This window comes from Siphateles boraxobius, unplaced genomic scaffold (assembly GCF_051911475.1).
Source record: "Siphateles boraxobius isolate OS27281-9 unplaced genomic scaffold, OSU_SipBor_1 41, whole genome shotgun sequence".
Lineage (NCBI taxonomy): Eukaryota > Metazoa > Chordata > Actinopteri > Cypriniformes > Leuciscidae > Siphateles > Siphateles boraxobius.
This window is the reverse complement of record NW_027509042.1, coordinates 7,936,459-7,963,636: the sequence shown is the minus strand read 5'-3', so window position 1 is coordinate 7,963,636 and position 27,178 is coordinate 7,936,459. Positions and strand designations below refer to the sequence as shown.

At 37.7% G+C, this 27,178-nt stretch overlaps 1 protein-coding gene across 3 annotated transcripts in view; it reads right to left on the bottom strand.

The window, feature by feature from the left end:
• The window catches only part of pdzrn3b (PDZ domain containing RING finger 3b), a 106,184-nt gene extending 89,010 nt beyond the window's left edge, over window positions 1-17,174 (bottom strand). Inside the window, exons 1-3 of one of the 3 annotated variants that reach the window (XM_077198075.1) lie at window positions 16,317-17,174; window positions 10,659-10,745; window positions 8,708-8,815 (exon numbers count right to left, since the gene is read on the bottom strand). In XM_077198075.1, the coding sequence (XP_077054190.1) occupies window positions 8,708-8,815; window positions 10,659-10,745; window positions 16,317-17,030 (909 nt within the window). In that variant the 5' untranslated portion in view covers window positions 17,031-17,174. Of the gene's footprint in view, window positions 1-8,707; window positions 8,816-10,658; window positions 10,746-13,151; window positions 13,191-16,316 lie in introns of those variants that run through there. The other 2 variants (XM_077198076.1, XM_077198077.1) reach the window with 2 other exon arrangements.
• Window positions 17,175-27,178: the final 10,004 nt, after the last annotated feature.

Here is a 27,178-nt window from a genome sequence, read left to right as displayed (position 1 = left end):
GAAAGACAATTATCCTTAATTATACCTGCCTATACCCCTCTCCAAAAACATTTTAGATGATATAAATTATATGTATGAACAGAAATCACAACACATTTACAGTAGTGGTGCAACGGATCATCATTGATCCGTGATCCGTTCGGATCAATATCTTAGGTTCGGCACACAAGTGATCCGCGGATTGATTTATGAAAAAAAAAAAAAGTTGTGCGCATGCGGCATGTTCAGTCCACACACAGCGTGGTCATGGCGAGCGGAGGAATAGAGGAGCTTGAACGCCCCGCGCCATTTAAATCCCCTGTATGGGAGCATTTTGGCTTCCCTGTCAAATATAATGATGAAGGAAAGAGGTTAGTGGATAAAACCGTGTGTAGGCACTGTGGCAGCATGGCCACGCATTTGAAGTGACATCGCCCCGATGTTTCACTGACAGGAGTGAAAACATTCGCGCAGCACTACCAGGCTCTCGCTCGTCCCTCTCTCTCTTGCGTGCGCGCTCTCTCTCCCTCATATGAGGCGCAGTCTAGGGCTTAAAAAAATCAAACTTCATTCACGCACACATAAAACACTTGCATACACATAAACTAAGTAGTCAAACATACATGTATACTGCTGAATGCTCAAACAAATGCATATGAATTGCACAAAGACACACCTAAAGTCGCTCTCGCACATAGTTACACGCACACTCTACACACACGAGATGCGCGCACAAACAAACTCTCCACGCACATACTCATATGAGACACGCGCGCGCACACACAAACTCCACGCACCTACTCATATGAGACGCGAGCACACACACACACACAAACTCACGCACAAACTCAATGAGACGCGAGTACACACAAACTCCGCGCACACACTCATATGAGATGCATGCTCACACAGTAGCCTACATGATGCATATGATTCTCAGTGTGAACACATTGGTAAGTGCATTTTTTGTTAACAGAGAATGAGAGTCCATTGCTTTTGTTTTTGGTTGTTTTGTTCATATATTTAAAATGTTTTCAGTGTTAAATAGTCTTTAGAAATAAAAGTTTACTGATCTTTGAAAAGGTGTACCTGCATTATTATGCCATTATCATTATTTTAGATGAAAATGGTCTCAGAACGACAATATTATCGTTTATCATCAATATTATAGTTTAGCGCAATAATTTCTTGGACAATTTATCCTCAAGCAAAATGTGTTATCGTGACAGGCCTAGCTATCATTTGTGTTTATAGGTGCAGACATGAGGCCTTTTTTTTTTTTGCTGATCCGAAAAATGATCCGATCCGTGACTCTGATCCGAGAAACGATCCGAACCCGAGTTTTTTGATCCGTTGCACCCCTAATTTACAGTAGGCTAAGTCAGACTTTCCTTGACAGCAAATATCAATAAGTTCTATATTGGGCTAAAAGGAATGGTAATAGACTGATATCTGACAGTAGGATTAATCTGCCTATTTTTGGGCCAATTTAAAATTAACTGCATTGGACTATGATAAAGTTGATGTTGCCAGTTAACAGATGTTTTAGAAATTGTTACAATACTACAACTAAAACTAATATAATTATCGTTGTTGTTGTTGTTGTTATGCAAGTTATTTGTCATTATAAAGACAGTGTATTTGATTCATGTATTTAAAATACATTTATTTTATGCTAAGTATACTACAAATACATATGTATGTACTTAATATAAATACCCTGCAAGTGTACTTTTGGGTAAACTAAATTGATACATTTAAAGTCTGCTAAATTGGAACAACTAATTTTGTACTTAATGCACTTTAGTTATCCTGAAATAGTGCTGAGGTCCAACTAAAGATATATTTAAGTATATTTGATTGAACTATTGCAAGTATACTTTAGGTGCACATTAAATATCTTCATACATTAACTGTCCTTTTTAATCATGCGCTGCTATTACAGAAGCTGAGACCAGAAGCCTATTCCATTGGATTTAATGTCCTGTAATAGCCAAGTCAGCCATTCCAGTCAACTGGAAAGCAGCTCACCACTGGGACTAACAGTCTTAGTTGCCTATACTCCTTCTCCCTGCTCACTTCCATCTAGAAAAAAGACAGGGGCACAAATTCAATAAAGTCCTTGACAAAGGCTTTCTTCTTGCAATCAGATGCCAAATAACATGTGATACTGCCCACAGTGAACTAACTGCCACTGCTCTGTTGGACTCTGTTGGAGTCAGAAATAACACAAGACCTTGTGACACATTCCAAACTAAAGATGACATGTGCTGTGATATCTTAGTTGTCAGTGGAAGAAAGGTGAAGACTGGAGGTTGCAAGACAGCCCCATGCTGGGTTGACCTGACTTCATGTCCCTGAGGAAACTAAGAACAGGGTCTCCTGATTTAACAATGTCCATACTGGTCATGAAGTCCAGAGTGCGACAGATTAAGGTTAAGGCCTGTTTTAGTGGAGGGTATAATACTGGATGACTTACAGAGGTGTTAAACAAATTACAAAATAGATATTTTTTCAACACAATTTCATTACTGTATTGCATTTGCAAAAAACATTTAGTATTATAGTCTCTAATTTAAGTTCATTTTAATAAAAAAATATTTATTATAAATATTTTGTTTAAATATTGTATTAACTGTACTGAGAATAATCAATAAGTACAGAAGTAAAAAAAAAACTTAAATAAATAAAGTGTTTAGATTAGACTCCAGATGCATTACAATAATGAGAATTGTGTTGGGAAATTTGTTGTGCAGAAGATATACAATATTGCACAATTTAACAAAAAAGTCTTAATGGTACAAAATAGACTTCATTTCTTCAGCAAATATATATATATATATATATATATATATATATATATATATATATATATATATATATATGTATATATATATATATATATATATATATATATATATATATATGTATATATATATATATATATATATATATATATATATATATATAATTTACCAAAAAAAGCACTTCAGAAAGAACTAAGATCAAAGAACGACAGGTGAATTAAGGACAACCACTCCACACAAAAAAAAATCACCACCAAGCCTGCATCATTTGAGGTTGAAATAAATTTTCCCTCAAAGACATCTAAAAAACTCAGTACAGCCCAAATCTCCCTTTTTATATAACCAACTGCACATGTTATACATGTTTTCTTCTTCTGTCCTTCATAACAGCTGTCTGATCTACAAGGTTCTTCTTAATCATCAATGGACAAGAATGCTGACAACCTGAATTCAAAAGGGCTGAGGACTCATCTGCATGCTAGCAATGGGCCCCAGACTCTTAACATATCTATTCAAGCTGCCACTCTTTTCATGTTGCCACTCACCCCTCACACCATTTAACGCCACATCTGACAGCGAGCACACACTAAAATAACTGAAAGCACCATTGGGTGTTAAGTGGTGGACTGTGGGTAACCTTACAGCTATATGGAGACAGAAAAAGATAAGGAACCACTGGTGTTACTAGAAGCCGCTGATATTAAAGTTACATTCACATGCATTATACATATTTGATGCAAAATTATAACAAGACAACAAAGCTGGATAATAAAAACAATGACATGAGAAATCACATTTTCCTTGATCCTTTAATGTAGGATTTTGTACCATTAAAACGTCCCGAAAGTTTCACAGTTTAAAAGTTTGACTGCCTCTAGATCAAGAAATCGACTATAATACATGTTATACATCATCGCACCATATACCCATATGTTGGTGTTCAGTCTTTTAAATTCCACATGCTTGAGAATGTTAGTTTTGACGAATCCTGTTTTAACAGCTTGCAAAAAAAAAGATGTTGAAAGATGAAGCAGCCAACTGTATTGGATTTGGCAAATCATAAGTAAACAATTTCAAAATGCTTTGCCTGTAAAGTATGATTTTTATACGGATACTGTTTTCAAAACACATACATGCAATAGTGAGAGGTTGTTGATACATTTTACTGTACAATGACATTAGCCAATCAAAACAGTGGTCGTTTACAGACATGCCCTAAACGAATAGCTCTTTAAAAAATGTATCATTTCAGAGGATCATAATGAGGGTTGATTTTCCTTTTTTTGTGTGTGTGTGTGTGTGTGTGTGTGTGTGTGTGTGTGTGTGTGCAACCTCAATGAACACATTAAGATAAAAAAAAAATCCATGTCAAGACCGCTTTAAAATTATCTGTCCAAGCACACTCACATTCGTGACAAAGAAGGTAATGCAAAACTAGCTTTCTGGCATGATCTTTAGGAAACATAATAGCTAATTAAAAGTGATATTTAATATATACTGATATACTAATATTATTAACAAAATCATTGCAAATATACCTCAAATCTCCCTAGCCATTCTTAACTCTTATTTAATGAGAACTGCTCTTCTGTTACTGTTGGAGCTCTTGCTTCTTTCAGATGGCAAACACTGGCCTCTCAGTGGAGCTGCTTTTTAAAGTCTGGTTGTTGTTCAACCTCTGACCTTTTTCTGTTTGCAGGCTTTTACAAGGTGACATTTACAACCCGGTCTATCTCCATGACCTCTTCCTACTCCCAACACATCCAATGCTCCTGAAGACAGCCATGATCTACACTTGGATATCAAGACACATGGGTTTTCCATGGTTTTGTGACAAAAACGCATTGAAAGCTGAAGGTACTAATAGCCATGTACTGTGTTTCCAACACCCCTTAGATGAAATTTTTAACTGCGTCAAACAGCATTCTTAAAGGTGGTGCGTGTAATTTGGTTAAGATTAAAATACTTTCTATCCTAGCTAAATGTTTAGAGACAACTATGAGTAAGCCATTTGCGGATTGATTCCCCATATAAGTGTAAACACTGTGACTCTGCAGCACTTTAACACTGCTCTGTTTATTTGAGAGGTCTGCAATGTAAACCTCTGGTTCAACCAATGGCGAGTGGCGCAAGACTACCTGTTTTACCATACAATGGCAGACTGGGCTTCAGTATGGAAAACCAGTTTAAATAGCAGTTGTTTTGTCCCCCACCATTTGGTGACGCATGTGTACAGAAATTATACACTTTATAATTTTTTTTTTTTTAATTCAAAAAAAAAATAGTATCACAAATTATACTACAGATGAAAAATAGCCTCCGTCTAACTCTGGTGCAGTTACTGAAATCTTTATTAATGTGTATTGTCCCTGTTAAAAAAAAAATAATAATACAAAAATAATATAAGATGTTTTTTTTCCAAACACTAGCGCTGTGTTAAATCCAATGCATAAATCAATCTGTCACAGGCAAACTCGGCTACTATGTGTGAAAAATTTCGAACAGTGTGGAGCGCAAACACAGCACCGTTTTTTTCTTCCCTTTTTACATCTTTTTTTATGAGAAAATAAATGTCTCCGGCAAACAAGGCGCTATTCATCCGCTGAATTATCTGAGCCTGTCTCTCTGGTGCTTACCGGGGACATCTGCCGTGATACTCCTCTATCAGATTGCCGTGGGAGATTCTAGATCTTTATGAGCATGTCATGTACGTGCACATAACATCTTTGAAGCTAACATAGCCAAGAGAATATGAAGAGTACAGGGCTATTTTGTGATTTTTCCCAATTCACTCTTAGTAAGACTTAAACAATTAAACATTCTAGTGAAATGTATTACATAAGGGCCAGATGATATGTGCAGTGTGTTCCTGGCTGGAATTTCTCATGATCGCTCAGTGAGTCACCCATCACTGCTGCTGTCAGGAACATGTGCACAAAGCCCGTTGAATACCGTGATGCCCTGCTCGCCCTATGACACAAATTCACACGCTCCGCCTGGATGCTCTCAGCCAAGATGCTGTCGCAACTCAAGAACGCATTGTTCTGATCAGTAGATGCTAGTCACCCAAGAGTCTCTCGCTTGAATGGTAAACAGCATAAAATTGACTTAAAGTGGTTTTGGCGTTTATTTGGGAGACTGGATTTTTACATTTTCTGAAGAGAAACCGAGTAAAATTGCCTCCATGATGCTAAGGCGTGTTTTGAGACTGTTAAGATGTTCTGAGAGATTTTTAAGTGGTTACTTGCCAAAAAAAAAAAAGGGTTACACCTTCTGGCCGATACCTAGCCAATAATTATTTTCATGTCAATGAATGGGTGAAATAAAAATTCGATAGGATTTCATCTAAATAAAATTACAAAATAAGTTTTACATGCTAATAGTAAATGAAGGCATCACAACATTATAATCTACAGTCAAATTTATATAAATGTTTAGATTTGCTTAAATTTAACAGTGTTATTAAGTGATGACATGACAGATAACGGAAAAGGTAATCTGAAATCAAAAATGATGAGAAATTATCATTCACAAATAATTATCCAATACTGATGGATTTAAAAAAAAAATCTAATATTGGCCACTTACCAAGATGACACTGATGTCAAAATGTAACATCAACAACATGCTGCAAGATGCAAATTATTTAAAATTAATTATCTGAAGACAAAAATTAATGCGCCTTTATAATCTTTAATTAAAATAACATCCTCACCCCCTTGCCAAACATCTCTTCTATGATGAGGTGTTTACTGGCGTGAGGGCAGGACAACCTGTCACTCATGTGAGAGGCTCGTAACTCCTGTTTCATGCAGACTTTAAAGCATCTGTGCACAATCGCCAAGGAATACATGTGGATCCAAATGAGCAGGAGGGGGGGGGGGGGGGGGGGGCATAAATGGATAATCCATATGATGGATGAAAAAGTGCTGATGTAGCAAGAGAGACAAAAAAGTGCTGGGACCTGGAGAGTTCCAGAGGCACATATTTTAAACAGCAAACTCCAGCTGACTCTAACTCTCATGGGCTATAAAGGATGGGACTACAGGGTGTGGGTTTAGATACAATTGAAATTACAATGGAAACAAAACTGCTGTAAACCATTTTGCATTAATTCTTCCCCTGTGATTATATTTCTGCAAAAAATCATTTCTCAAGTCAACATAATTAAATATGTGATACCACCTGAGGCGCTGACATAAAGCTAGAATCCATACTTCGATCTCAAAGAGCACAACATTACCTCAGGTGTAGACGATTGCCAGAAAAGCATTATTACACCCTTTTCAAAAGGCAGAAACATTATTAAAAGTATTTTTTAAAGCACAGATGAATCTCCTGAAGGAAGCAGAAAACGTTATTCCCATGTACACATGATCCAAATAGACAGCACAGGGTGGGAACAGCTTTGCATTGTGGGAGAGAGTTTCTGACTATAAATTTTAAAGGTTTACTCAATAGATTGACCTAGGGCTTTGTGCTTCATGTTCCTTATGCATTTACATCCTCTGGCACGCATGCTGTTTCACCTTAATTATTCAAAAGACAAAGACAAAAAGTGACTTTCTAGGTCTATTGCCATCCTAGAGCAAAATATCTTGTTGAAAAAGCTTACTGTACACTACAATGAAAATACTAAACCAGTCACCGATAACCCTTCTCAAATATCTATGTATTGTTAAGTTAATGTCCTTTTAAAAAAAAGAAAAAAGAAAAAGCAGAGATGTAGGTGACATCCACAAAAACCACAAGGAACACTCTCAGATATCACGGCAAAGCAGCAGTTGGCATGCTAAGCACAATCCAAAGCTTTTCCCCTCACCCTGGCCCCTTCCTCCAAGTAAGTCATACTAGCACATTTCCGCCCAACGCATTAACCAATCTGGGACTCATACGCTCCCCTCCCCATCCAAAGCAGGGCCAGTTTAGTGGTCTTAAGTCACCAGGCGCCGACTGCATTACTGTCGCCTTTGGTGGCTCAATCTATCCATTGTCTCAAGGGCTTACGGCATATCTAAACGAACAGGAGAGTTTAAGACACTTACGGCTAGCACACTGCATGTGGTTGCTCTTAAAAGTTAGTATAAGAGCAGACACGACTTCCTATATCCAACATACCACATATACTGACGTCAAGCGCAAATTAATAAATCCTCAAAGCAAAAAGTGATATTGTTACCTAACTCTTGGGGGGGAAAAAATCTTGCGGCGAAAGCTACCATTTTGTTGAATGATGATTCGACTTCACGAAGTGAAAATATTTACATTATCTTAGCTAAACAATTGTACAGACCCAGGCCACAGTTATAACACGCTACAGCGAATTCAATGCATCCGTTGTACCATACTTGTGTTTCATGCCGCTATAAAAGCAACCTTTGTAGGGCTGACTTTCTATGCACCCTCAAAAGTGACCACTGGGAACTTTTGGCCTTTTAAATAGTCCAGATTTTGTTCCAAGGTAAAAGAGAGCCTTCTGACCTAATGCCAGCCAGGAAGGATTCATTTATAAGTTGGTATACAGCGTGTAACAAATTACACTGAAAAACCAAATGCAGACTTTCTGGAATAATCAGGGCTCAAAGATAAAGTTTTAAACAGGAATCTTGTAAAATCGGTTACATTAAAGCCATTTTCAAGGTATAACATGCTTTAAATATTATTTTATTTACGGGTTCAACATAGTTTGTACAACTGTTCCTTTCAGGATGATCTATAATTGGCAAAAAATAGTGTCCTAACATGGCGCAACACAAAAGTTTCTGTCCTAATCAGCCACAATTGCGACATAGGACATGATATGCATTACACATCTCATTGTGTTATGCACAAAACTGTATATGTATATAACTTATTTTATGATTGGCTTTTATTGTGCCTTGGTTAGGCAACAGAATCAGGCTTAAAGCAGAGGCAATTACCTCCATTATCCTGTCATGGATCTGCAAACCTCCTTCTTTATCCGCCGGTCCATTCTCCACAATCTTCGACACAAAGATTCCTTCATTCGAAGTGCCATCTTTATTATCCTGCAATCCAAAAAAACAAGGCAGCAATATTTAGCAAAAAAAAGAATATAAAAAAAGTATTACTAACCAGCAAAACATTTCAGTAAGTATTACAGATACAAAAACATTTTTGCAGCAAAATAAATAAATAAAATGATTAACAAAGACACAGACTCCCTTAAAGACGCATCCAAAACACAAATAATTATTTGGAGGTGTACAAAGCAATGTGCTCCATTGTTCAGCATCTCTGCAAATACACTGTCAAATGAAAAACATATTGCGTTTGTGAGATATTTAAGGTGTTAAGAGATTAATAAAAATATGCTCACCATTCATTATATGAAAATATAACCTGGACAGGAAGGTTATAGCAAGACATCTGCCAAAATCATTGTACCCAACTCCCAACCACATCAAACCACATTACCTCTGTGCCATGTTGTGTGACACTGTGCTGTAATTTTTTCATGGAATACTTAAGAAACCGCAGGAAGTCAAACTGTGAACTCTGCAGTTAATTACTGTAAGCCCTTCCCTCTTCCCCATTACAACAACAAAAACAACATCTTTATTTGCCAGAGGATCCTACATTTCTTATCTTTTCTTTTTTAATAAAATGACAAACTATGTTCCAAATTTAAGTAACAGAACAAAAATAGTTGCTTAACTAAAGATGCAATACTCCAAAAACTATGAAAATATGTAATATTTAAATACAAAATATACTAAATTAAATATACAACAAATACAAATTGCCTCCTCAGTTCAGTGATTAACTAATTAGAATCAGAGAGCCATGTTAAAAAAATACAGTAATAGTCCACACAAATATGGGGTGGCTACTAAAATTTGAAATTTAAAACTACAATTTCTTCACATTATTGACAGAGCTCATTAAAATGCACTCTGGTATCCCAACTCTGCAATGATGCTGCGAAAGATTTTTCGGCCTCAAGCCTTTGCAACTATGACATTTTAAAAATGCAACCAAAATGCCCAGCTAACTAAGTTTTAGAAACAGATCTAAGGTCTTACAAGCAGACAGGATGGCTGGCATGTCAAACATTTGCTATGGAGGGGTCATGGCCACGTTGAAGTAGTTGTGCAGTTGCTAAGAGACGCAGCCATTTGTGTCATTCATTAGTGACCTACCTCTTCCACTTACTTTAGGGTAAACTAACTGTGGTGTATTTTTATAAATAAATAAAGCCTCATCATTGTGACGAGGCTACATCTGGGTCTTAGAAGAAGCCCTGGAAACTTGGCTCTTGTAATAGTTTTCCTCTTTGGAAGGTTTTTCTGCAAAAGTCCAGTTTAGACCAAAGTGCGTCATATTTCAATTTGAGACGAACCACAAACAAACACTTTTTAAAGGGTTTGGTGCTCATTCACACTGATATGGATACCACAACTACCACTTCAGGGTGGACTGACGTACCAAAGTGGCACTGTATACAAAAGATATAATTTATGTCTGTATTTTCCCAGTTGCAATTTCCCATTTAAATTGAGTCATCCAGTGACACACTGAGATTCTGAAATAACCTGACAGATATTGAAGGTGTCTGTGTCATATTTTTTTGTTTTTTTTGTTTATCATTATAATAATTTGTTTTGATTAAGATTAAATCAAGAAACTAATACTGTAGATGTGGCATGATGTAATCTAAGGCCTTAACATATACGTAAAAAAATATTTAAAAATGCATGATCTGGGATTCCCAAAAAGTTTTATTAGGGAAAACCTTTCACAAAACCCCTCTTGATTTACTTTACCAAACCTTGACAATCATGGGCTGAAACAGGAAATACAATGAGCCAGTGACACATAAGACGGAGGTGCAAATCTTTCTGAACTTACCGCACATGGCCTTCCTCCAACGATATTGAAGCCTAAAGATCCAGAATCACGATGGAGTATAGCCATGACACTTTTGGTCTCTCCGCCCTGAAAAAGAAGGAACAGTATAAATGGCCCATTAATTCACACATACGTCTTTAAAACCATGTATTTATTTATATTCGGAAAGTAGAAACATCTGAGCTTCCAAACTAAATATTTCAAATTAGGGATGTGCCTGAAGTCAAATACTACGTTTGGATAGGAAATGACTGGCATTTACAAGATCTGTTGCACACTAAATCCTCCAACATCATCCTGTCAGTCATCTCTCCTTACTATCTTCACGTGATAGGTGAAATCTGATGTACTGTAATGTAACTGACTACCGCAGCAAGCCTAACCATGTCCCTTCAGGGGCTCCGTAGAATGCGTTACTCATTTTCGGTGCCTTTCCAAATTCGGATTTAGGATTCTAGGACATCCCTATTTCAAATATAACCCTTTAGGGTGTGTTTTTATAGCACAAGCTCTTAAATCATCCGTAGGTATCACAATTTACATTTGACTGTGACCAAAAGTGGTGCCTGACCAAACAAGTACAGAAGTGCACCTGTTACAATCATTAAACATCATGCAAAAAACATAAGTCATCTGATCTCAGCTTAAAGCAACTTGGAAAAGGAGCTTTCAAGTGGCCAGCGGCTTTAAGGGTTAAGGCCTTGTTTCCTGCTCATTTGGTCGAGTATATTAATACATTTGCAGCAAACGGCTCTCTCAACAGATGAACGGCGGAACGTGGACAAACAAGTGGAGTCAGCATTTTATTCCTCGCTTAGGGTGCACTGCACAGAATCAGAGACTAAAGCAGCTGTCATTTCAGTGTGCCACAGAATACAGTGTCTAAATATAATACAGACATTAATGGCAGGCATGTACAGTGTCCTCTTTACTATCTTTGCTGAGTGTATGCAATGTACGTCTCCAAATGAGGAATGTATCCCGCTGGACCAGGTCATGGGAATAAGTCCCATAATCCCATGGGAAACAATGTCTGACATCACTTAATATAAATGCACATCACTGTTGTTAAAATGCATATGATAAAAATGTGGAAATAATGTCAGAATATGACACATCTAAAGAACAAATTCTCTTGAATGGCAAAAAAACAAACAAACATATAGAAAGATAATGCATAAATAATGTCGAAATGCTCTAGTGGTGATATGAAAATGATATCTTGTGATATCATTTTTTTCCTCCAGAGCAGCTGGATCAACAGCCCAGCATTCAGCAGACAGGCCCAATCCTGCAAATGTCAGCTCCCCATCATCGCCTTCCTTTCCCAGCCCTGCTTCAACTCACTTGACTGATGAACCATGTGATGGCAGCAAGAAAGACTTCATTCCCCAGCAGGAAGGCAGTCAGTGGCACTAAGGCATCATTCAGAGCCCATAAACATGTTCAATCACTGGGAGGTTGCCTTGGGATCTCATGCTCCTTCATAGAGCGGTCAAGGGAGGTTATCTGTCACAAGTGTAACTCACTGACTTTTTCCATGCTCTGATGGAGTCCCGAGCTGAGGATACATTTTAGCTAATCTGAAGGGCATCACACATGCAAGAAGATGTCATGGTACTTAATTTAAGGCATGGCAAGGACATAAAGCACTAACAAAAAAAAGTGCCATAGTAAGGTCGTTGTTTCATTATTTGGGCATGATGTATCTTTTTAGTGCCTAGACTACACCAAAGTACCTCACTATTACCATCACTTTACCATTGGCATGTACTATACCACTCAAGTACTGATGTAGCCTACTGACAACGTATAAAAATACTGTAATTTTACTTTCAATATGCTACCATTTTAAGTCTATTGTGCAAATATAGTACCTACATTGGAAATTGTATTGAGTATTCCCTCAGTGAAAAGCTGTTTAACTAACCAACTGAAGGACACAAAATGAAATGTAGCTCTTTAAACGCCTAAAAATAATGTAGCACACTATATAACAATTTGTTTTCTATACTATAAAGTTCATACGAAACTAAAAAGTTCCATTAAAACCAATGAAGTCAACATTGCAAGCCAGCTAGTAACTTATCTTTCAGGGTTGGAACTTGGAAGGAATCATAACAACAGCAAACACCCGAAATCAAAAAACTTTATGCACCCCATGTGCATAAAATGCATAAATGCACATCAACAAACAGCCTTGCATTAATATCAACAAGCAATACTAATAATAATTTCATGATATTCCCCAAAGAGTGTTAATAAAAAACTTTTCTAAGGGTACAATTACATAACAACGATGTTCTAAAAACTAAAAGCTTTTCCTTTGCGTTTTTTGTTTTGTTTTTTTTGCAGACAGACAATAATGTCAAAACGATCCCAGTTCACAAGGATCTGTGAAAACTACCAAAATCGCTGTATTCTGCTGCCAGGCCAGTAGTTGGCGATGTCACTTGTAAAGAAACACTACGTGCCTGTATAAACACTATGTACCTTATGCGCCAGAGAAACAAGCATGCAGGCATCTTTGGAATACTGTGTTTGAACTTCTGTTTTTGGGGTAGCTCTGTATACAGGTCCTTCTCAAAAAATTAGCATATTGTGATAAAGTTCATTATTTCCAATAATGTAATGATAAAAATTAAACTTTCATATATGTTAGATTCATTGCACACCAACTGAAATATTTTAGGTCTTTTATTGTTTTAATACTGATGATTTTGGCATACAGCTCATGAAAACCCAAAATTCCTATGTCAAAAAATTATTATTATTATTTCATAATTCATAATTATTATTATTTCATCCGACCAATAAAAGAAGTGTTTTTAATACAAAAAAGTCAACCTTCAAATAATTATGTTCTGCACTTCAATTAAATGCACTTAATACTTGGTCGGGAATCCTTTTGCAGAAATGACTGCTTCAATGCGGCGTGGCATGGAGGCAATCAGCCTGTGGCACTGCTGAGGTGTTATGGAGGCCCAGGATGCTTCGATAGCGGCCTTAAGCTCATCCAGATTGTTGGGTCTTGCCTCTCTCAACTTTCTCCTCACAATATCCCACAGATTCTCTATGGGGTTCAGGTCAGGAGAGTTGGCAGGCCAATTGAGCACAGTAATACCATGGTCAGTAAACCATTTACCAGTGGTTTTGGCACTGTGAGCAGGTGCCAGGTCGTGCTGAAAAATGAAATCTTCATCTCCATAAAGCTTTTCAGCAGATGGAAGAATGAAGTGCTCCAAAATCTCCTGAAAATCTCCTCCACACTTTTTCCTTCCCACAGACTTCCCACTGAGGTGCCTTGATACAGCACTCTGGGAACAGCCTATTTGTTCAGAGATTTCTTTCTGTGTCTTACCCTCTTGCTTGAGGGTGTCAGTAGCTACGTTTACATGGACACAATCGGAATGAAATCAATACGATTGATGAATCCGAACACGGTGTTTACATGAACTATAAATAAAGTAATCGGGTTGATGTGCACGTTTATATGTCACAAGATTCTAATCGGAATTGTTTTTTTGACATGCGCACACTGCACGAATATGCCGCTGTTCGCGCATAACTATTCTCCTTTATTGGTTCTTTATTTTTTTTAAACAGCAGACTTAATATTTATCCGTCTCTGGTCATGATTTGGAGACGATGAGCATGAACCGTTTTGCCGTGCTGCTATTGATCACGCAGTAAAACCACACGCCCAAAACCAGTCGTCCATGGATGATAATCTGAAACAAGCACTGGTGGGACGTTGTCCTGCTCCACTTCACAGACGCTGAGTGAAATGAGAATTTTTTAATGACGGAACACTCATTTAAATTCACTTTATTCAACAGGAAGAACAGCTTGTTCCACGCGTCATACGTCATTACGCTATTTCAACGTCACATGCGCAGTCCTTTAAGTTTCGGTTTTCAATCCGATCAAGTGTTTACATGTTCTCTCGATCGGATTACAAAAGGAGTAAACCACCCCTTTCAATCCGATCGAAATTTCAATCGGATCGAGCTCAATCGGATCGATTAAGGTGTTTACATGAAGGTTTTTTAGTCCGATTGAGCCGTCAATCTGATTATAAGTGTCCATGTAAACGCAGCTACTGATGGCCTTCTGGACAGCAGTCAGGTCGGCAGTCTTACCCATGATTGCGGTTTTGAGTAATGAAACAGGCTGGGAGTTTTTAAAAGCCTCAGGAATCTTTTGCAGGTGTTTAGAGTTAATTAGTTGATTCAGATGATTAGGTTAATAGCTCGTTTAGAGACCCTTTTCATGATATGCTAATTTTTTGAGATAGGAATTTTGGGTTTTCATGAGCTGTATGCCAAAATCATCAGTATTAAAACAATAAAAGACCTGAAATATTTCAGTTGGTGTGCAATAAATCTAAAATATATGAAAGTTTATTTTTTATCATTCCATTATGGAAAATAATGAACTTCATCACAATATGCTATTTTTTTGAGAAGGACCTGTATTTCCATGGCATCGCTGTCAAAGAGTAATTAGCTAGTGAAGTGGATTTACTTATTGCAGAGTTAATGAAAGTTTTCTTGAGCATTGTCATGTTTGAAGCGGATGTCTGACAAATGTCAGTAGACTGGAAAGATTTTAAAATGAGCAGTTCATTTATAAATATGTAAGATCTTACCTTCATGCTGTGGAAATACAAAGAAGCGAAGACAGAAGCGCACCGCTGAAAAGGGGCGGAGCTACATAAGTTCTACAGACTGAACACGTAATGCGCATGACCTTATACTGTTTTCACAAATTAGCATTTTTGTAGTTTACATGGAGAAAATAATGGTATTGTTTTCTAAAATGTGCACTTTGAAGAAGTTTGCGTTTTGTAGAATGAATTGGTTCTATTTGAGGGCTGATGGAAAAACGAACTTTCGCTTCAGTTATAAACATTGTTCCAGGCCAGGGTTTAAGTAGCCTATGCGAGTTGCTTGAAGCTTGGCTTTCCTCGTTTGGAACTTTTTTTGTTGGAGGAGAAGAAATAGACCAAGTCCCTGCCCAATATTGCCTGAGACGTTACAGGTCACTGTCACTGGATATTGTCCAAGCATGTTTCTAAAACAATAAAAGCAATATCACATTCACAATCGACAAGTTATATCAATATGGCCCATGGCTGTAATTAGTTACACAGCTCTTGCATGCCGCCCATTCACAGCTGATTTCGAGTGAGATCACCTACAGTAAATAGAAGTCCATAAAGAGTTTAAATCTAAACAACACAGACTATAAAAGTACTATAAATAAATAGCTGTCCCAACACTTGAAAAGCCTAAACTTGAGTGTGAAAAAAGGAAGGTAAAATATTGATTTTATTTTTCTGAGAGAAAAGTGGACTAAAAATCAGGCTACCAGATAGAGCTCATTTGTTAAGGAAACGGACAGCATTAAAATTTACCATGGTAACAAGTTTCTGCCAAAATATGTAAGCCTATAAAACCGCTATAAATTATTATGAGACTCCATTCACGCAGTGCAAGACGCTTTTAGAATCGTTTCAGACTTTGTGTGTGTTATTTATTAATGGTAGCCAATACTAGGCTACGTTTTACCATAGTTTTATTGTAGTAGTGGATACTATGTTTGCTATAAATATTTATGAGTGTTATTAAAGTGCTGTCATGATTGTTCTCTTACCTTACACGGTGGAGAGAGACTCTTTGACAGCGAGTCAATCCTGGCGCTGTATTCCGTAAATTTCTTCTGATACTTCAGTGCTGTCATCTGAAGCTCGTTATGAACAGCCGACAGTTGCGCCAAAAGTGATTTCTCTCTTTTAGTCGATTTCAGAGCTTGTTTCTTCAGCTCTTTATCCAAGCTGACAACTTTCCCTTGCAGCGCGCCGCTGTGCGTTTTGAGGGCTTTCAAACAGCAGTGGTTGTCCAACTTCTGCTCCTTATGAGTGAGCATCAATCCGCATCCACTCTCGCATATCCCGACCGCTCTGTAATCACACGATTCACGCATGTGAGCATCCATATCTTTAAGGTTCAGCACCTCGCTGCAGCCCTTATTCCTACATTTGGCAGGGGAATAATCGCACATCTCCGCGTGTTCCGCCAGATGCTGAAGTTTGACGATCTTCTCGCAGCCCCGCGCGTGATTGTCACATTTAATGTCCAACTTTAGTATTAAGTTTTTGAGAGGAAGGACGTGGTTGAGCTCTTTGGTGGAGATCCTTTGGCATTTGACCGGGCAGCTGCTCTGCTGAACGACCCAAGGCAGCACACAGCCGGCGCAGAAGACGTGACCGCACGGTGTAGTGAGCGGATCCTCCAAAACTTTATTACACAAGTTGCATTTGAAGTCTGGGTCCACAGCCCCTTTGAAACGATCCAGCTCAAATCCCATTTTTTTATATATATATAAAAGATCCAAAAGCAGAACCGGGGCTCCCACAGAATAGCACAGGGGTGTAAACGCTCTACGGACTAAGTCATTAGAAGAGCTCAGAGAAACTAAGACTAGTACGAGAACTTCTACTGACTGAACTAATTGCCTGAGACTTCCTATGGGGGAGAGAAGTGTTGCAGATTTGGGTACCGTAACTATCTGAAGAACTGCGCACTCAACAAGTTGACTAAGAAGTTGACTCTTAAGCCAAAGTTAAAATTTATGTTGTTCACTTCTTAGATAGGAAAATATCAAGGCAAGTGGCATTTATAGAAAGAAATATAGTGCAAGCACACTTTTCAAATGAAACATTACATAAAGAGTTTTAGGTTTAAATGATTGATTAAACAGTAGGCTAGACCAGAGCTATTTGTCAAACGTTTTACTACAGTAAATATTTTCAGTCAGATTTATTTGAAAGTCATTACATTTATACATGTATAAAGAATACATAAATGGAAGAAAATTGCAAATGACACTAAACTTCTATCTCTAAGGATATACTTGTTCCCAGTAAATTTAACAACAAAAACTAAAACAAAAAGCGGTAACCATCTTTATTGTCGGAAGTACTACAGTTCCTTGTTAAGATAACAGGCAGTATCTAAGACTAGTCAAAGCACAGAGTGCACACCTTTCCTTGATCACAAAGCCCCACTAATCACTAAGTTTTTCAATTTTTACAAATGTCTTGGGTCTATTTGCTAACTTATATCTCAGCTCTACGAGGGGTAACACATCTCAAATATGGGCACTGATTCAGATTTCCACTTCTGTAAAATTGCTAAGATCATGCATAATGAAACAGCCTGTGATACATATTTATTTCCTATACTTGAAGTATCCCCAAAAATGCCCACTTTTGGCTCAGGTGCCAAGTCAATTGTATATGCTTCTGAGAGAAAATTCAAATATATGCTGCCAGAAGGCCACATTTTATGACATGACCAGAAAGCATGAGACAAAGTATACCTTCTGCGATTTTAAATTTGTCACATGTAGAGGATACATTTGGGTAAATCCGATGAAATTTGGTCCTCGAATAATGAAGTCTGTGGATAACTTTAAATTGGATCAAAGCATGTCTAGCATTAAGAGAACATTCATGAATATTATTAAGACAACCTTCCCATGAATAAATCACTAGACACTTCTATAAAAAAGTTCCTTCTCCCATTCTTGCTTAATATGAAGTGTTTGTGTTCACCTTGTCTAGTAATAGAGCATAAAAAAGAAACAGCACCTTGTTGCATGCACCGGACTACGATTACTTACAAGAATTTGATCTATTGAAATGTTTTCAAAGCCAATGAAATGTTTCCTTGTAAAATCCCTAATGTGTAAATACTGGAAAAAATCTGTAGATTAAAAGATATGGTTTTTACAAATTGGGCTGTCCAAATATGTATGTGGAAGATCCAAAAATGATTTAATCCGCTTCCATATTTTAAGGGAATTATTTATTATTAAATTCTTATTATAAGATATTGGAGTCTTTATTGAACTGATTGCAATAGCAAATCACAACAACCAAAAAATCCAGTCAATTCCCGATGGACAAAATCAATCCACTCCACTTTTTTTCCTTCTTCTTCTTGTCACAATTGGGAAGAAAATAATTACTATCGATAAAATACTTCTGTTTCACGCCAACTTTAACTCAACTATTGTGAAGTTATTACCCTTTAAGATCCAATTGAGAAAACACATAACCGGAAAAAAGCATAAATCACTAAATAAAGCTGGCGTTAGATACTCGTTTAGTGTGCTTCTGCAGAACAGCTGAGAAGCTTACAGATTTCAAACTCTAAAACCCCCAAAGTTAAAGATGCTCCCTCACATTCCCTCGGTTTGCATGAGTGGCCAATGATGCCTCGTAGGGGGGAAATAATAATCTGTCTGAACAGTTTTCTGATAAGTAAATGGGAGCTTGTGAGCGTATGATTTGCCTAAAAATGTGTATTTGTGTCCAGTGTATTTTGTCTATAGAGAAATCTGGAGTTTAAATACGGCTCATTTAAATAATGACATTTTCCATCTCGGTAGGAAGTAGCATAGTCATAAAAGCATTTGAATTGTAAATGACAGAGCCACAGACAGGGTCACTGGCAGCTATGTGGAGTGAGGGGACAAGAAAGGCCTGCAGCTTAACTATCCTTTGTGAACAGCGTCCATCTCTCCTGCTTTTGACAGATCTAAAGATGGGAAATTCTTTTCTTTTGCTCACCAATATTCTGTGAAATCAAATTTCATCACTAGGCCGTAACAAAGCGATACAATCCACATGTGTATTATTAAAAAACAGAACTCCCAAGTTACTGACTCCACACTGAAAAAATAAAAGGTGCCTGGAGGAACCTTTTGGGGTTCTTCCCTTTCCATACCGGCGGAACCATCTGTAGATCCTCTAGGCACCCTTTAAAAAGGGGCGGTTCTCTAAAGAACCAGCCAGGTTTCCTGAGGAACTCATATATAAGGCACTGTGTGGAACCGCTTTGGGTGCCTCCTGGAACCAAGTTTCATTTTTTTTAAATTTAATTTCATGTTGTTACGTAGCCATTAACTTCTATTATAATACACAAATTGAACCAAATACAACATAAGAATTGTTTATTACATCATTTTAGATCCATTTTAATACATAGACTCATGCACTTGGGAAAAAAACTAGTAATAGATTAATATCAATGAATACACAAAAAAAGTATAATACATAAGCAACATGAATAATCAACCATATATATATACACAATAGGCTATACAAAAAAAGACATCTCAACAAAATGCATGTAAACATATGTTCCATGTAATAAATAAATGTATTTTTTTTTATTTTGCCTTATTAAAAATGTCCATCTTCACTTAACTTTAAAACATTTGTGTTTCAGTCCGCTTGTTAAGTCTGACGTCAATGTTTTCAAGTCCAACAGCTCTATCAGATGCCAAAAACAACCAACCAACCGTGCTAATATATGCTCATTGGGCTGTAATATTCCTGAAAATTATGATCCTAACCTTTATCTCTATACCGAAATCTCAGATGGTTAGTTATTCATCTATTTTGAATTATAAAATGTTGAAGTCTGTGACGCCGTGCGACTTGAGACTGTAATGTACACTATTGCTTTTGAAAAGCTTAAGTGTGTTACTTGAATCAACAGTGCTCATAAATGGTTGTTGAGTATTCTCACTAGAAACAAGATAGAGGAAATAGAGGCGTCGACCCGGAAACAGTATTCCCTATGTATTCCATTTTAACAGAGTTAAGGTGCAGTGAAATTATCTGTTGTTCTATGAATTTTCACTGGTGAATTCCAGTCATTGCAATAAGAATCCACACAATCAGCAATTTTGTGTGTGGTCAAAAATTTCACTATGGGACCAAGTTGGTCACTGTAATTCGCTGGATTTGACCAACAGAAAGCTGCTTGAAAGAGACTCCTGTCTGTGTGAGCTGTGGTTCATACATCACGTCGCTACACTGCTGACAATGGTCAATGGACCATTCCGCGGCAGTTCTATAATAGGGCCTCGCGGCGCCCGCCTCCGCCACTCCGGGTTCTGGGATCTGAACCCGACTCCCTTTCAATCTGCCGAGGGCGACGGAGGCCATGGCCCCTCCCTTCCGAACGGCGTTCGCTCATCCCTTAGGACCGACTGACCCATGTTCAACTGCTGTTCACATGGAATACTTCTCCACTTCGGCCTTCAAAGCTCTCGTTTGAATATTTGCTACTACCATCAAGATCTGCACCCGCGGCGGCTCCACCCGGGCCTGTGCCCGGTGCTTCTGCGCCACCACGGCGGCCCTCCTACTCGTCGAGGCGTGCCCTTTGCCGACCTCCTTCTGCCTGCGACGGCCGGGTATGGGCCCGACAATCCAGCGCCATCCATTTTCAGGGCTAGTTGATTCGGCAGATCTTGGTGGTAGTAACAAATATTCAAAAACAATATTGGCTCTAAGGGCTGGGCCGCTTGGGGAGCGGCCGACCCGCGGCGCCCCTTCCCGTTCCCGCCCGAGACAAGATCCCACCACTGATACTACATGTAGAGGAATTTGCAAGTCAAACTAACTATAATGGATGTATCAGTTGTGGCTGGGAACAGATTGGATGAGACATGGAGATTGAAAGTAGACAAATATGGCTCTCCTCCAAACACGTCGGCAATTCTAAAGTGGGATACTTCATCCAGGTCAATGCACCACTTGCCAATTATACTATCAAGCAGGGGTCTGCTGTATGGCCCATCTGGTAGAGGGATTCGTGCAATGGGACTGACAAGTAGGGACCTATTGGACATTTGCTTGTTGGTAGTAATGGGGTCCCTGAAATGTTACAATCTCTATATGAGAGGGAGATGATGTTATGGTTGTATAAATACACTGTCATATTAAAGAATTCTAGCCTTGTATCTGTTCCACTTGCGCCCGTGGGGACGCTTTGATAGCCAGGTTTGTACCCTGTGTCATTCTTTATGTGCAATGTTGCTATTAGAAGACTCAACTTTCTGTTACTAGCCAAATGCCTGGTCATCTAATTAGTGACGCATGAATGGATGAACGAGATTCCCACTATCCCTACCTGCTATCTAGCGAAACCACAGCCAAGGGAATGGGCTTGGCAGAATCAGAAAGAAGAACCCGTTGAGCCTGACTCTGATTGTGAAGCAGAATTCTCCAAGCGTTGGATTGTTCACCCACTAATAGGGAACGTGAAGCCCTATTGAAAAACAGTTGGTTTTTTTGCCTGTGTGATTTCACGAAATTCACAAATGTGACTGCACCTTTACTCGCTGCAACATAAAATGCAATCAATAATAAAACATGTGAGGTGCTTAACGAGTTAGAAAAGTGAAAAGGTGCAGTAGCATGGTCCAGGCACTTCAATGATTTTCAGGTCTACAGAAGGATTTTTATTAGCTTAACGAGGTCCCTGCAAAGAACAAAAATTGATGTTAGTAATGTTATTTAAGTGATAGTTGTGAACTTAAAATAATTTCCTTAGCCTTGTGACATTCTAAACCTATTTGACTTTCTGTCTGTGGAACCCAAAAGCAGATCTCAGGCATAATGCAACCCCAGTCACCGTTCGCTTTCACTGCATGAAACACAAGCAGAACAAAATTGTGTAAATCATTCATGAAACCCTTCTTATGCACACTTGTCTACTTTAATTCAATGCAACAATTTATATAAAAATGGATCAATATTCTGTAAAGCTCCAAAGATATCCCAGAAAAGATCCTAAAAATATGAAAAAAAATGAGTCCACAACTCATGTTATGAGTTGTGTTGTAAGTCTCCTGAAACCATATAATAGCTTTTTTTATCTAAAAATACTAAACTTGAAGTTATAATTCAGAGTTCAAATGTCTTATATTCAAATGCCAATGATTAAGATATAAGAAAAAAGCATAGCATTATTGGCGCCAAACCCTTTAATATACCTCTGAGTAACATGAATGAGATTTGAGAGCATGAGGGAAGATTTTCAGAGAAAAACTAATTAAAAAACACAAGTACATAGTCAAACAATACAGTTTCACACAGAAAAGTTCATAGTAATAAAGTAATTGCATGTGGTGCAGGTAACTTACTGTGTTTTAATGTTGCCTCTGAAATTTTCAGATTGTTTTAGAAGCCTACTGGTTGTTCTGGGGACACAAAAGAACAAATCTGATTATATCCATCCACAACATAATATTTATTCGCCAGTAAAGGGCTTTAAAATGGTATTTGAGAGAATGAGGGCTCCTGTAGTAACGTTAAATAAACAAAAACAGACCAAACTATATTAACCACTAGTGTTATTCATAACAAACGGCAATGAGACAGCAAAAATCAGCTATTAATTAGTTATCAGCAATTTGAAGACACAGTTTTACAGAATAAATTGAATTTAATGACGAAAACAAACTAAGACAATAAGTCAATGATTTCCATTTGTTCATAAGATTAGTTAGCATCGCGGCTAAAACCTTCATTGGCCACTGTGCAATACACGAGTGGTAAACACTGTAAAAACGTAGTAATGTATAATAATTTTAGTTTATGTATGTGTTTGAATATAAAGTGGGTAGACTCTGCATTAAAGGTGCAGTGTGTGATTTTTAGCGACATCTAGTGGTTCGACTGCGAGTTGCACTAAGGGCTCAGCCCACTGCTCACCCCTCCCTTTCGAAGAAGCTACGGTGTCTAACATGGGACAAACATATCGTCGTCTGAGACAGCAGAGAATAGCCTAGCCAGAGTAAGCCAAGAGTGGGTAACTTTGTCACTGTTTCTGTACCACAGTCCATGATAAACCACACCATGGATAAAGTTTACAAAGCCATAGTCAGGTGAGGATCAAGGGTCTTAATATAAAATATAATAATAGTAATCAGCTGATTGTCTCACAAATGTAATCAGCACATTTCCCCCACATAGCAAACCCATAATACACCGAGGGAGAAGAACCACTTGAAACTATATGCAACTATATATTTTTTCTAACAGGGTCCTAAAAGTTTAGCTGGCTAAATATGAGCTGTTACTGTGGCTGAGCTGGTTAAAGCATAAAGCCTTGTTTAAACTCGACGCGTCCGCAAGAGCCCAAAGGTGCGCACGGCAAAAATGGCATCATTGTAACAGCGTGGGCGCCGGCGCATCCACTAGACACCATTTACAACACACAATAGGCTTTTTTTCTCTGATTTTGAAAACTCTTCGCGATCGACTTAAAATGCTTCCAAGATCGACTTGTCGACCGCGATTGACGGGTTGGTGATTCCTGTTACTGTTTTACGGTCAATGACAAGAGTACTAATCAGCTGTCTCATGAACGTGACCAGCACATTTATCCCCACATAGCAAAGCCATAACACAGCGAGGGAGAAGAACTAAGTTACATGAAACAATCCAACTACTTTACACCACTGACAAGAGAAAAGTCACTACTCACGGTGTTTATGGCTAGCTTCTAGCTTTCTGCTGCTTCTCTTTCAAAGTAGTGACGAAACGCGCTCTGTAGCGCTGTTTGTACGCATTTGGCTACGGTAGAAACATGACGTTACAATATGTCGACCTTCATAGAAGGGGGTGCCCGCGGTTATGTAGATATAAATGTCTCATTCTAAGGTAATAACAACATTGCGGTTTATTAAGTAAGTTCTTTATACACCACTGAAAACATAGTTATGGATGTCATATTGCACTTCTGTTAATAGATACTCAAAATTTTTACACATTGCACCTTTAATATTTCTTTGGCGAGTTTACAAACCTTGCAATGGGGTTTGCAGGTGAAGCTTTGATGAGAGGAGGAGCCGTTAATTTCAAATCCGATGATGATCAACTGAGCTTTTTTGCGCGCGAGTAGAGCGAGGATCACTGAAGCGATGACAGCAGAGGAATAGCAGAAGTTTCGTGACAGAATAAAACTATTCTCCGTCTGCTTCTTCTTCTTCTTCATTTTATTATTAATATTATTATTATTATTATTTATTGTTGTTGTTTAAGGTTTAAATTAATCAATAAAATAGGCCAATACTAAATAAAAATAAGTCTATGTTTAATTAATCAAATAATAATAATAATAATAATAATAGGATAATAATAAACTTATTCTGGCCTCACAGAACCATCGGGTTGCTCCAGATGCTGGCTTTAACATCTTCCAGGAACTACTTAAATGTTAAAAGATCTAACAATAACCCTTTTATAGCATTCAAGTTCCTCTAATTTCCCTCAAAGCACTTCGATGTCTCATGGTAATGAGAAGGTGACACCAGAACCTCTGAACTGTGCTTAAAGGCTTAAAAGTGCTTAAAGGATCCTATAAGTTCCAGCAAGAACCGCAAAGATTGTCTATGCTCCACGAGTAACCCTTCTAGGAGAAAGAGCTTTGAGGCACTTAAATTACATTTTGAAGTTTCATGAGTATCCGACAGGATATTTGAGGCACAGGTTTTTACAGTAGGGTAGAAGAATTAAAGAAAAAACTAAAGAACATGTTTGCAATCACGCATACATTTGTGACTTCGTTCTGCTCTTTAGATGGAAATCTGTTGTTCAGAAAAACAAATGTCAGAGAAGTGGCTCTGTAATTTGATATTGCCACTGATAGAAACTTTAAGTAGCCTAATCCAATCATTACTTCAAAGAAGTCAAAGATATTAAACCAGCATTGTGGATGAAACATAACAAAGTGTTACCATGCACGTTCTGAAAAGTAAAACAGACACAAATTAATTTATCTTTCATTTTATTTCTGTTTTTGAGGTTGCGAAAAACAGCACTGGTAAATTGTCAAGTATCTCACAGATATAAAAACAAGAAGATCTTTGATAAGAGATTTTTTTCTGCTGCTTTCAAAATCAGTGTTATTAATGTCTCAGTCTTACTTTAACCACCTGCACCTATTATTTAAACGGGTCATGTGCAACCATTAATTACATTACAGATACAGAGTTTGGATACACATCATTAAGTTGTAATACGAAACATTCAAAATATACGATAGTCACTGAAGTGCACTTCCCAAAAACTTAATCCTTGTAAATTAGGAAAGAACTTGAGACTTGTTTATTTGTTGGCTGTGGTGGCAGAGTATGGAGGACCAGCTCTACCATATTTAAAAATAAATACAGAAATAAATAAATGCTCAATAAATAAATAAGCATACAATTAATTGCCCCAAAAAATACAATAAACAAATAAATGTAGGTAGAAATTAAATTATACAGTGAGACATAAATGTATATATCTCTTAATTAGATTCTTTATTTATTCACCTTTGTAATAATTACCTTATTTATTTATGTGCATGTTATAATATTTTTGTCTGTTTTATTCTTCCTTTGTATTTTTTTTATCCTATTTATTTCTTCAATGCTATTTATTTCTGCCTGTCGCTTTTACATTTCTGTATGCATTTCTGCCTCATTATACAAATGAGGAGGGGCTGTGTCTTAAGAGGTCAACTTCTGCCCATTGGTTGGTTAGCATTTTACTGCATCGGTCAAATCTACATGCCACCGGCGGCCAATGCGGCCACAGGCACAACAAAGATGGTTGCCTACGATGAGGTTGTCAGTGAGCTGAGGCATTTAGCAACTGTTTTTGAAAACAATGCTAACGTTATAAGTATTGACTTTATTATTTTTCGTTTGGACGCTCTGACAGAACGTGTGCTTCAGTTAGCGGCACACATGGACACAGATGTCGACAATGTAGTTTTTCAGAATCTGGAGGAAGCGGATAAGCATATATCTGCTTATGTGCTGCCTGTGGACGCCGTGGAAGGACTTTTACATGCGGGTTTGCCTGTTGGTACCATTGCACCATTCCACGGCGTCCACAGGCAGCATATAAGCAGGGCGACCAGCTATCCCAGGTGTGTGATTAACGTTAGCGACCGAGTTAAGAAGATGGGCCGCTTTCTCTAGATTCTGAAAAACTACATTGTCGACATCTGTGTCCATGTGTGCCGCTAACTGAAACACACGTTCTGTCAGAGCGTCCAAACGAAAAATAATAAAGTCAATACTTATAACATTAGCATTGTTTTCAAAAACAGTTGCTGAATGCCTCAGCTCACTGACAACTTAATCGTAGGTAGCCATCTTTGTTGTGACTGTGGCCGGTGGCATGTAGATTCGACCGATACAGTAAAATGCTAACCAACCAATGGGCAGAAGTTGACCCCTTAAGACACAGCCCCTCCTCATTTGCATAATGAGGCAGAAATGCATACAGAAATGTAAAAACGACAGGCAGAAATAAATAGCATTGAAGAAATAAATAGGGTAAAAAAATACAACGGAAGAATAAAACAGACAAAAATATTATAACATGCACATAAATAAATAAGGTAATTATTACAAAGGTGAATACATAAAGAAGCTAATTAAGAGATATATACATTTATGTCTCACTGTATAATTTAATTTCTACCTACATTTATTTGTTTATTGTATTTTTTGGGGCAATTAATTGTATGCTTATTTATTTATTGAGCATTTATTTATTTCTGTATTTATTTTTAAATATGGTAGAGCTGGTCCTCTATAGTAGAGAACTCAAATGACTTATCAAGCTACGCAAGGTCAAGAATAAAGATCAT